General features: G+C 45.2%; 1 protein-coding gene across 1 annotated transcript; it reads left to right on the top strand.

Moving 5' to 3' along the window:
• Positions 1 to 5,154: 5,154 nt before the first annotated feature.
• On the top strand, positions 5,155 to 11,908 carry LOC310667788 (transcription factor HES-2-like). Its single transcript, XM_083420740.1, has 4 exons — positions 5,155 to 5,346; positions 9,789 to 9,884; positions 11,073 to 11,154; positions 11,284 to 11,908. Exons 1-4 carry the CDS (start codon positions 5,251 to 5,253, stop codon positions 11,694 to 11,696), a joined length of 687 nt encoding a protein of 228 aa, XP_083276866.1. The 5' UTR covers positions 5,155 to 5,250; the 3' UTR covers positions 11,697 to 11,908.
• Positions 11,909 to 12,415: the final 507 nt, after the last annotated feature.

Raw genomic sequence — 12,415 nt, 5'->3', positions numbered from 1 at the left:
GTGAACTTCATGGCCCAGTGGAAATTCAAACCCTGCTCTCCCACCTGATTTGCTTTTAGTTATTTAAAAACTGTTAATTGGCTGTCTGATGGGGAAATAGTACCATACTCTAACCCCGTGGTTCCCAACGTGGGGCACACGTCCCACAGGGGGGCAATTTGATTTTTAAGGGGGGCAATTCGAGAATGATGGAAGTGAGAGCTGGGCCATAAAGAAGGCTGATCGCCGAAGAATTGATGCTTTTGAATTATGGTGCTGGAGGAGACTCTTGAGAGTCCCATGGACTGCAAGAAGATCAGACCTCTCCATTCTGAAGGAAATCAGCCCTGAGTGCTCACTGGAAGGACAGATCCTGAAGCTGAGGCTCCAATACTTTGGCCACCTCATGAGAAGAGAAGACTCCCTGGAAAAGACCCTGATGTTGGGAAAGATGGACAGCACAAGGAGAAGGGGACGACAGAGGATGAGACGGTTGGATAGTGTTCTCGAAGCTACCAGCATGAGTTTGACCAAACTGTGGGAGGCAGTGGAAGACAGGAGTGCCTGGCGTGCTCTGGTCCAGGGGTCATGAAGAGTCGGACACGACTAAATGACTAAACAACAACAACAATTTAAAAACTGTTTATTGGCTGTCTGATGGGGAAATAGTTCCATACTCTAACCCTGTGGTTCCCAACATGCCCCACAGGGGGGCAATTTGATTTTTAAGGGGGGCAATTCGAGAATGAGTTATTAACAGTGAATGGGCTTTTAGGCTTCCTCCACATGAAAAGGAATTGACTTTTTGAATAATAAGAATTATATGTCATGGGGGGGGGAGGGCACCAGGATTTTAGAGATGCTTAGGTGGGGCATGGCCAAAAAAAGGTTGGGAACCACTGCTCTAACCATTACACCACACTGGCATAATGGTTCACCCATCCCTGCTCTCACATGAAGGGTCACTCCCTCTGCCATCGCACATTGCCGAAGGTTCTTTCATGCCTCCGATGTGCCACCTTCAGTTATCCTGAGATAGCTGGTCCTCCACCAGCTTCCAAAACCACCTCAAGAATTTTTAATAGAAAGTTTAATCTCAACAATAATCTCATCTTACTTGTCATAGAACAGCTGCAGCAGAAAATACAGTCAGGAACACATATATCTCAAAAGGCAGTTAGGGGAAGATTGAAAGGAAGCCATTTCAGTGGCATATGCCAGCCTAAGTCAACCCGGGGCTTTGCAACTGTTTGGAACTAGACTTCCCATTGGGTCTGAAGCTTTTAGTGTTTTATTGTATTTTTACATATGTTGAAAGCCACCCAGAGTGGCTGAGGTAACCCAGTCAGATGGGCGGGATTTAAGTATTATTATTATTATTATAATTATTATTATTGAATAGGACATCCCTATTTTCTTGAGCTTGTTTGGAGGTTCTAGCAGGGGAGCACTGCTATTGTATACCCTTGACAGAAGGACGGTACACTCCTTCTATCTGGGATGGTCATCCTCTTCCACCGAGCGCACAGCTTTGGGAGGGACGCACATGGAGCGGTGAGGGAGGAAGGGGACACCCGCCTAGCCTGCCAGATCAGCCGAATCAACCCTGGCGATCAATGGAGTGACAGATGTCACAGCCAGATCGCCCTGGACATTCCTATTTTCATTGGAGAAATGTTGGAGGGTATGGGACTCATAGGTGGAAGCACTATAGGTTAATTCACTTTTAGATACTTAAAAAATGTTGGGTGGCTCTCTGTACCACAACATCCACCTCAGCAAACCACCTAAAATAGCAATGGCTGCTGGGCTGACCACAAAATAGGCTAGTGAACCAATCCAAAATTGCTCAGAGAAGAAGTTGAGAGAGTGCCACACACACATAATCATTTCTGAGCTCAGAATCAGCAGTACAATACATTCAGAACTGAGGAAAGTTTTGGACCTTTAAGGCAGTGGCATAGCGTGGGTTGTCAGCACCCGGGGCAAGGCAAGTAATTTGCGCCCCCCCCCCGCTGCACTGTCCCTCCCCCAGATAGTCCCTCGCTCTCTCTCCGCACCGCACCGCACGCCTGGCACCCTCCCCTCCACAGTGGGCGCCGACCCGGCGGCTTGGATCGGATTCGCACAGGCAGCACTGCAGTGAGAGAGAGTGAGTGAGCCAGGTAGGGGCAGAGAGCTGCGAGTGCAAGCGCCCCCCCCCCCAGATGTTGCGCCCAGTGCGGCCGCCCCCCCTGCACCCCCCACGCTACGCCACTGCTTTAAGGGCTCAGCGGATGAAATGCCACTTTCTTGCTGCTCGGATTGTCTGCCCTACTTGCTCAGAAGCTTTTATGCGCAAGAGTTGGCAGCCTGCTCCTGTTTAACATTTCACAGGTCTCTGGTTGTCTTTCACCACAACCCCCTCAGCAGCATTCAGAGCCTGCGTGCGCATGACAGTGGTAGACTGCGAGAACAGGGTCAACAACATGCGGCTCCACAGGAGCGACAGACGACCAAGCCCTTTTCTCTTGTCAGACGTTCCCCAGAAAGCTGAAGTCTAGCATTTAATAAGGCACATTGAAAGCAGGCCTTATTATCCATACCACAAAGGATTGCATTATGTACTTAACATTTTAATAGGTGCCAATAAGATGTCTTCTCATATGGATCCTTATCCTAGAGATTTTATAGTCTAAAATTCAGCACCAGGGTACCAAAAGGAAAGAAGATGGGGAGAGGATAGTAAGAGAAATTCATCACGTGTACAGTTGGTGTTGTCGTAAGAGGTTCAGGGTCAGAGAGGGGAATAAAGGAAAATGACCCTACCAATACCAAAAGAACAGAATTCTGCCTTAAAAAACTGTGCCTTGGAGAATGCATCAATTGAGAATGTATCATTTTTGCAGTCTGACATATCATTTTGATCTGAATGTATCCTTGCTGTGTCTTTTTCATTGACTTAAAGAATGTATCTGAATGTATCCTTACTGAAATGTATTTTTCCTCAATATACTGTACTATGCTATACTTTTCTGAATGTATCCAAATGTGTTTTTTTAAGAATGTTCCTTAAATGTAACAATCACTTGTTTCAGTGTGAAAAGTGACCCAGCTACCAATCAGCAAATCCTGGCTTCAAATCTCACATCTGCCCTGAGCTCACTAAGGTAAAGGTAAAGGCACCCCTGACCATTAGGGCCAGTCGTGACTGACTCTGGGGTTGCGGCGCTCATCTCGCTTTACTGGCTGAAGGAGCCGGCGTACAGCTTCCGGGTCATGTGGCCAGCATGACTAAGCCGCTTCTGGCGAACCAGAGCAGTGCACAGAAACACCGTTTACCTTCCCGCCGGAGTGGTACCTATTTATCTACTTGCACTTTGACGTGCTTTCGAACTGCTAGGTTGGCAGGAGCAGGGACCGAGCAACAGGAGCTCACCCCGTCGCGGGATTCGAACTGCCAAATTTCTGATCGGCAAGTCCTAGGCTCTGTGGTTTAACCCACAGAGCCACCTGTGTCCCTAGGGCTCACTAGGTTGCCCTTAAGCAAACCAGCTGCAGCCTGAGAAATAATATTGACCCACCTTACAGAGCAGCTGTAAGGATGCAAACACAACAAAGCACGTAAAGCACTAATTACGATTTTAAAACCAGCCAAGAGATTTGCATGTAAAATACTACATGCTTAAGCATCATTTCAAGACAGGGACGAGGCCTAAGGAGTTGTACCGCAAGCTTCACAGAAAAACACACATTTTGTGAGAAGTCGGAGTGTAATCCTGTTCAATAGCTCTGGGACTACATTAACTTGGTCCCTAATAAAAATTCTGTTGTAAGCTTTTGTTTCTTTTTAATTCTTATTAACGGTACAACACACATACACACACACTTTATGACTGTTGCAGCCATTTCTTATAGGTCAACAGGGCTACCCACAATTTTCATGAGACAGAAGTACCACTGTTGAAGAGAGACACACACATAACAGCCACCCATCACCAATGCATGCCCCCCCCAAACCCTTCTGGCTCTTATTTTCTTCTGCCCAGAGCAAGTTTCCCCAACTGGATGTGGCTAAACAAGCTATAGCTTCGGGCCCCACTCTCTTGCCCCCCCCCAAAATATACGGTAAATGGACCCCTGACCGTTAGGTCCAGCCGTGGCTGACTCTGGGGTTGTGGCGCTCATCTCGCTTTATTGGCAGAGGGAGCTGGGGTACAGCTTCCAGGTCATGTGGCCAGCATGACTAAGCCGCTTCTGGCGAACCAGAGCAGCGCACGGAAACGCCGTTTACCTTCCCGCTGGAGTGGTACCTATTTATCTACTTGCACTTTGATGTGCTTTCGAACTGCTAGGTTGGCAGGAGCAGGGACCGAGCAATGGGGGCTCACCCCGTCACAGGGATTCGAACCACCAACCTTCTGATCAGCAAGTCCTAGGCTCTGTGGTTTAACTCACAGCGCCACCCGCGTCCCTTCTATACTTCTTCTTAATTGTATTTCACTATTAATATACTTCTTCTTAATTGTATTTCAGTTCAACAAGTACTTTGATAAAGTATTTTGTTATGTGCAAATGGCTTTAGATACCTATTAGGTCCATAAATTACCATATAGCATATATTCAACACACACAAAAAGCAGCAATTTGTTGTTGATAAAGGACAGCTGGACATATAAAGGGCCCCATTACCTTCAGTAGCATAGGGCCTCATCAAACCTCAATCCAGTCCTGGTGATGCCTTCCACACTCAAGCACTTTTAAGAGCACAGGTGCTGGCTGGGGCAGATGGGAATAGTGCAAAACACCTGGGAGCACCAGGTGGGGGGAGGTTGTACCAGCATCTTCAGCTGGACAGAAGCAAAACAGCTGCATTAACTACAAACCCCGGAATTGTTGACCCTTCCAAACCAGTGGCAAAGTTTTGTAGCATGAACTCCTTGTTTTGCTCCCCAAACTGAGAATTGATACATCAAACCGGGGTTCATAGTTGACACCCAGAAATCCAACATTGTCTGATTCACTCCAAACCGGTGCCAAAGTTTTGCAGTCCTTTTGTGGGGTTTTGAGGTGTGTGTTTGTGTGTGTGTAGAAGAGAGGGAGGGGCTGGAGCATCTGCTAAGGAAGGCGCGCCTTTCCACCGACCAGAGGAGGAGCTGCTGACACCTTGGAAGGAGGAGGCGTGAATCCCTTTTACTTAAGAGGAATGAAAACGGCGCATCGAGCCAATTAGAAACAAAACGATAAAGCCAACCTTGCTCTTGCTTCGCGCAGTCTCCAGAAGACAAGGCCATGGAGCTGGCAGCGGGCCAGGCAGAGTCAAAGGGTCTGGGCAAAAGCGGAGGGTCTGCAAGGAAATCGAAGCATCCCAACAGCCTCTACCGAAAGGTAAGGAAACAGAGATGCCTCATCTCCTTCCGCCGGTTGATCGCATTCGCAGCATCTAACAGAGCAAAGTCCCGTTTTGCCCTGAATCGTGCGCCAAAGAGGTAGCATTCAATCAGAGCTGCACCTGAGCTCCGGATTGACTGCAGGTGAACTTCTAGGATTTTTCACTCAGCTGCCGCTGAGCACCTGTGCTTAGTTGCGTTTCTCCTCGAAGATGCTGCACGTAGTTCTCCCCATTTTTATCCTTCATGCGTGAGTGGGGGACTCGAGACCCTGTTTCCCAGGTTTTAGACCAACGACCTTTTTTAAAAATATATATATATTGATTTTAACATACAAATTATAAAATGTACCACAAAACTTATCACTTATACAATCTTTATAGACTTCCATCAGACCTCTGATCCACCGTTTTAACCACTTCTTATGCATTTCTTAACTTTATATTGCCTTTACATCTTTTAAAAATCACCCTTCCCCTTCTCCATTTTTGCAATACTTCCAATAATACTCCTTACAAAACTTCTTGCAAACCTACAAACGTCGTCTGATCTTCACAAATACTTTTCAAATAGTCCATAAATTTACTTCAGTCTTCTATGAATTTCTGGTCCCGCCGGTTTCGAATCCTTCCTGTTTGTTTATCTACTTCTGCATAGTCCATTAACTTCATCCTCCATTCTTCAATCATCAGTAATTCTTCTTGCTTCCATTTTTGGGCCAATAATATTCTTGCTGCTGTTACTGCATATAAAATGAGCTTATATTCCTTTCTATTTATATCACTCCCAACAATGCCCAATAAGAATGCTTCTGGTTTCTTTATAAATGTATATTTCAACATTTTTTTCCATCTCATTATATATCATCTCCCAGAAGCATTTCACCTTTTTACATTCCCACCACATGTGATAAAATGTTCCCTCTTTTTCTTTACATTTCCAACATTTATTGCTGACTTTATACATTTTCGCTAACTTAACAGGTGCAATATACCATCTATACATCATTCTCATCACATTTTCTTTTAGGGCATTGCATGCAGTCAATTTTAAACCTTCTTTCCATAATTTTACCCAATCGCTGAGCTGTATATTATACCCAAAATCTTTGGCCCAGTGTATCATAACCGACTTAACCTCCTCGTCCTTCAAATGCCATTCAAGCAGCAATTTAGACATTTCAGACAAAAATTTTAAATCATTACTTAATATCTCTAATTCAAACTTTGAACCACTTTCAACAAATCCTTTTTCCTTAGAGTCCTGTTTAAAGAGGTTTTAGACCAACGATCTAACCACTACACCACACTGCCTCTTTCTGTAGAGTACTTTTTCCTCACCTGTGAGCCACCATGGCCATCTTGCACCAACTGTGGGGCTGGACACTGCCAGGAAAGCCAATGCCAAACCAAGCACAGTTGCAGAAATTAATGATCGATATGAAAATAGCTTCTCTGTTGTTGCCATCAGTCTTGCAGGCTCCCCTCCTCTTCCCCAAACCTTTTAACATTGCTACTGAGAAATGATTAGCTTTGTTGGTGTGCTTGGTGGATAATCTGGAGTGGTGAGGGACAGGTGGCAGATTATTTTGGGATCCAGGGAAGGAAGGGTCTTATCCAAGTCATTCAACAGGCTTTCCACGCAATATGGGAGGTGGGGGGCAGGCCCATTGAATTTCAGGGGATTTGTTTCTGAGTAAACAGACTTGGAATTGTGTTCTGAGGACACACTGTACAATTAGGTCTATGTGCTGGTAATGGCATCAGTCCAGAGCATTTGCACGTGTGTGTTTTCCCCGGCTCCAAAATTCAAAATTATACAGTAAAGACAAGCAGCTGTGGCACAGGGTGGATACAAATCCGTTTCAGCTTTGCAAGGCAGGCAAGGTGGAACAGGATCTCCTTTCTGGGTTGTTCAGCAATGCAGGTTGTTCAAAGGAAGAAAGCAAGAGGAAACTAGGTTGTTGAACTGTTGTGTGAAAGGACTGTGAACTCATTTTAATTTTTTTATTTCCCCCCAATAATATTTATTTTATTTTTTTAAATGATAAAGAAAAAATATAAAGTTAAAAAATTAAAAAATACATCAAAAAACCTAAAAAGAAAAGAATACCTCCACCCAACCAGAGAAAAAACACAAACATTTAAAAACACATCCTTTTTTCACATCTCTATCCTTCAATGACTTATTTCCTCGACCTCCTCCCACCTCCCCTTTCTGTATTCCAGTTAATAATTAAGTCAGCAAATCCTTTCCATCTTTCACTGCTTACTATCTTTTAATTATCTTAATCTGTTTTAACCTTAATTATTTATTAAGTTTCATACAAAAAAAGCACATACTATAAAACCAATAAAAAAAGAGAAATAAAACGAATAATAACAAAAATATAACCACAAACACATAAATAAAAATTAATTAATTAATTAAACTTCCAACCTTATAAAAATATTACTTGACTTCCTCTAATCTCTTCCATCTGAATTTCCTTGCAACTAAATGTAGCAGTTTTCCAGTATCATTATTCGAAAAACAATATTCCAATTATAATCAAATTTCTTAACTTCTCTTAACATTCTATATCTCATTTATTAAATTCTAATTTAAACCTAGGCCTATTTAGTACTTTCAAGTAACTTCTAGTCTTCAATATTACAACATTTATTCAAATAGTCTTTAAATTTCTTCCAATCTTCTCGATATTCCTCTTCTTTCTGGTCGCAGATTCTCCCAGTGAGTTCAGCTAGCTCCATAAAATCCATCATCTTCATCTGCCATTCTTCCACAGTTGGTAATTCTTGTGTTCTCCACTTTTGGGCTATTAAAATTCGAGCAGCAGTTGTGGCATACAGAAATACCTTTACATCTTTCTTGGGCTGTGAACTCATTTTTAATACCAAAAATGAATTATTGGGCAGATCATATGCTCAGGGCACATTTACCCAGCAGGTCAACGCATCAGCTTTATATTACCATGGGTCTCCTGGCTCACCCAACCCCACCCTGTGAGCGGTGCTATTTTTCTGGATGGCAGGTTGAGAGGAGTTCCCTAGTTTGGTGTACTGGTTAAGAGCGGTAGTCACGTAATCTGGGGAACCGGGTTCGCATCTCCGCTCCTCCACATGCAGCTGCTGGGTGACCTTGGGCCAGTCACACTTCTCTGAAGTCTCTCAGCCCCGCTCACCTCACAGAGTGTTTGTTGTGGGGGAGGAAGGGAAAGGAGATTGTTAGCCGCTTTGAGACTCCTTAGGGTAGTGATAAAGCGGGATATCAAATCCAAACTCTTCTTCTTCCCTACCAGGACAGACTTTGCTCGTGTGCTCAAGACATCGATTCCATAAAACGTATTTTGTTGCACTGTGCAAAATATGAGCAAGCCAGGGCTGAACTGATGTTACCCTTGCTGATACCTTTCCCGGGAAAATCAGAGGCTCACTATGTCAGGTTCCTATTGGAAGACCAGACAAACGCTAGAACATTAGCAGTGGCCAAGTTTTTATCGGTGGTTGCAAGAACCAATGATCCCTATATTCTGAACAAAATGCTTGTTTAACCTGGAGGTAGGCTGTATGACGCGGGTAGGGGACGCGGGTGGCGCTGTGGGTTAAAGCCTAGGGCTTGCCGATCAAGAGGTCGGCGGTTCGAATCCCCGCGACGGGGTGCGCTCCCGTTGTTCAGTCCCAGCGCCTGCCAACCTAGCAGTTCGAAAGCACTCTTGGGTGCAAGTAGATAAATAGGGACCGCTTACTAGCGGGAAGGTAAACGGCGTTTCTGTGTGCGGCTCTGGCTCGCCAGAGCAGCGATGTCACGTTGGCCACGTGACCCGGAAGTGTCTCCGGACAGCGCTGGCCCTTGGCCTCTTTGAGTGAGATGGGCGCACAACCCTAGAGTCTGTCAAGACTGGCCCGTACGGGCAGGGGTACCTTTACCTTTACCTTTAGGCTGTATGAGTTGTGTATTGCTTTGTAACGATCTGTTGGGTCTCTGGACCATAATAAAGGTTGGTGATGATTTTTTTAGAAAAAGAGATGCCAGAGCTCACCATGAATGCCTCCCTTGTTCTCTTATAATGGCAATGGCGCCCACCTGAGAGGTGCCGGAACTGAATTCTGGCAAGTTCAGCTGGGGGGGAAAGCCCTGACTCTGAGGAGTAACTTCTCCTCACACTTTGGCCTAGGAGAAAGAGAATTCTCCACAATTTAACTTCAGGGTAGGTGAGGGTTGAATCCTGACAAGACAGAAGTACTGTTTCTGAGGGACAAGGGGCGGGCAGGTGTGGGGGACATAGGTGTGGGTAGGCTCTGGAGTTCATGGTCTCCGTTCTCAATTAAGAGATAGTCTCAAGTTGTTAAGCCAACACATAGCGCAGGGCATACCCTAGATTAGTTGCCTTTCAGTTCTCTGATAAGTTTCGTTTTTCTTCCCACTCGCTTCTGCCAGTCCATCAAGCCACTCATCGAAAAACGCCGCAGGGCCCGCATTAATGCAAGCCTGGAGCAGCTGCGGAAGCTCCTTCAGCAGCTCCCTGATCAACAGGTAAATGAAGAGTTCGGTCTTTTCAGAAACAACCTACCCATCTGGCCAAAGCTTAACTCGGTTCCTTAGATTTGAGAGGCGCTGGTATTTGCAAGAGCAACACCCTACCCTCTGCACAATCCAAAAGTTTAGCCGCAATCGTCTGTGGCAACAAAAGCGTTTTTAATAGAATTTGGGCGATCCCTTGCAAGAATTTTTTATCAATCTCCTGTACTGGTGGAGTACAGGGTTAGGTTTAAGGTGCTGCTTTTGACCTTTAAAGCTCTATGCTACCTAGGACCCACGTACCTATGGGACCGCCTCTCCTGGTATGCCCCGCGGAGGACCTTAAGGTCCACAAATGACAACATTTTGGAGGTCCCAAGTCGCAAGGTGGTTAGGTTGGTCTCAACTAGGGCCAGGGCCTTTTCAGTACTGGCCCCGACTTGGTGGAACGCTCTGTCCCAAGAGACTAGGGCCCTGCGGGACTTGACATCTTTCTGCAGGGCCTGCAAGACAGAGCTGTTCCGCCTGGCCTTTGGTTTGGACTCAGTCTGACCCTTATGTTTCCCCCCCCCCCACCCCTTATGGTTTTGACTTTTAAAATGAGGCTGCATTTTAAGCTGTATTTTAAATTGGTGTTGTTTTCTTATTAGGTTTTTACTGAAATTTTATTGGTGATAGCTGCCCTGAGCCCGGCTCTGGCCGGGGAATAAATAAAATTTATTATTATTATTTTATTATTACTACTACTGTTAGACAAACTAGTGTAAACTAGAAACATAGAAAGTACACAGGCCATAACCTCCAGGAACGGGCAGGGCTGTGTGGATGCTTGAAAGGGTATGAGGCTGCCTCCGAAATCTTCATAAGACAAGAAGATAGCCGAGTAATAATCAGTTATGCAAGAGCCAAGCACTCAGCAGAACTCCTTGCTTCCGCTCTTAAACTTACTAAATGTTGCAAATAATAAAGATTATGTAAAGTTGCAGAATTTGGACGTGTCTTTTCCCTGCTTTTTAAAAGGAAAGCTATGCTGCACAGCTAGGGCTTAACCGATCCATTTCTGTGCCAGAAACAGGGAACCAATGCAGTGCAGTAAGTTCCGTGTGCAACGAATTCACTTTTGAACCCTTCCTAAAGCTCAAGGTAGATAGGACTTTTTAAAAAGATGACGTGTTTTGGGCTGTTGTGTTTTATCCTCCACAGACGGCCAGAGCCTTATCACGTTTGGAGAAGGCAGAGATTCTGGAGACGACGGTGCAGCAGCTGCGCAGGCTGAAGAAGCAAGGTGAGAAGTATTTTCCCTGAGCCCTTCTTTCCGCAAGGCCATGTAAAAAGATGCTGAGCGCCAGGACTCAGGCCGCTGCTTATTGTCTGCCAGGGAAGCTCCCGTTCCTAACTTTCCTCTCCTCTCCAGGTGCAGCTGCTGCTTCCATTCCGCAAGACAGTCAAGATTTTGTTTCTGGTTACTGCCACTGCGTCGATACCATCTGTACCTTCCTTAACTCAGCTGGCTCCTCTTCGGCACAGGAGATGAAATCTCAGATCCTACAACATTTGGAAAGGATTTCAGGGCCCAGGTCTACTATTACACCAGCCCTCAAGGCCTGGCAACCAGGCAAGGCAGACTCTCTCCCCTCCCACCAACCTTCCTTTCTATGGGCATCTCCTCTAATGCCTGCAGGGCCTCTTTTGGATTCAGACTCCCACACTCTCTCGGTTGGGTCTTGGTTGCAGTATTCAGCTTCTACGCTATTGCCCCAGCTACAGAAACCTTGGTTTCAGCCAGCCTTGCTTGCTACAACCACCCACGTGTGGAGGCCGTGGTGAATGACGTTCCGGAAAAGTGACTTGTAATTTGTTGTATTTGTTTTTTAATCTATACAGTCAAATCTCGGTTGTTGAATGTAATCCATTCCAGAAGCCCTTTCAGCTTCCAAAATGTTCGACAACCGATTGGTTGCAGGAGCTTCCTGCAAACAAGTGGAAGCCGCACCAGACATTTGGCTTCCGAAAAACATTTGAAAACCGGGTTTTCAGTGTTCAGGAGCAGAAACATTCCAAAACAGAGGTGTTCAGGATTCAAGGTTTGACTGTACAGTGGTGCCTCGCAAGACGAAAAGAATCCGTTCCGCGAGTCTTTTCGTCTTGCGGTTTTTTCGTCTTGCGAAGCAAGCCCATTGACGGAGTAGCGCTATTAGCGCTATTGACATTTTAAGGGCTAAAAACGGCTTTTTAAGGCTTAAGGGATTAGCGGTTTTGCTGTTAAAATGCTTTTAGCAGCTTAGCGATTCAGAAAAAGGGGTTTTGGAGTGAAAAAAAAACCCAAAAATTTTCGTCAATTTTCGTCTTGCGAAGCAAGCCCATAGGGAAATTCGTCTTGCGAAGCACCTCTGCAAACGGAAAACCCTTTCGTCTTGTGGGTTTTTCGTCTTGCGAGGCATTCGTCTTGCGGGGCACCACTGTGTATTGATTGTTTTATTGTCTGCTGTTCTAAAGTTGCTATTTTTAAACAAATCTTTTTATATTATTCTATGCAGACCACTTAG

This window comes from Podarcis tiliguerta, assembly GCF_965153285.1.
Source record: "Podarcis tiliguerta genome assembly, chromosome: 17".
Lineage (NCBI taxonomy): Eukaryota > Metazoa > Chordata > Lepidosauria > Squamata > Lacertidae > Podarcis > Podarcis tiliguerta.
Note: the sequence above shows the minus strand (reverse complement) of the source record. Positions and strands in the feature narration are given on the sequence as shown.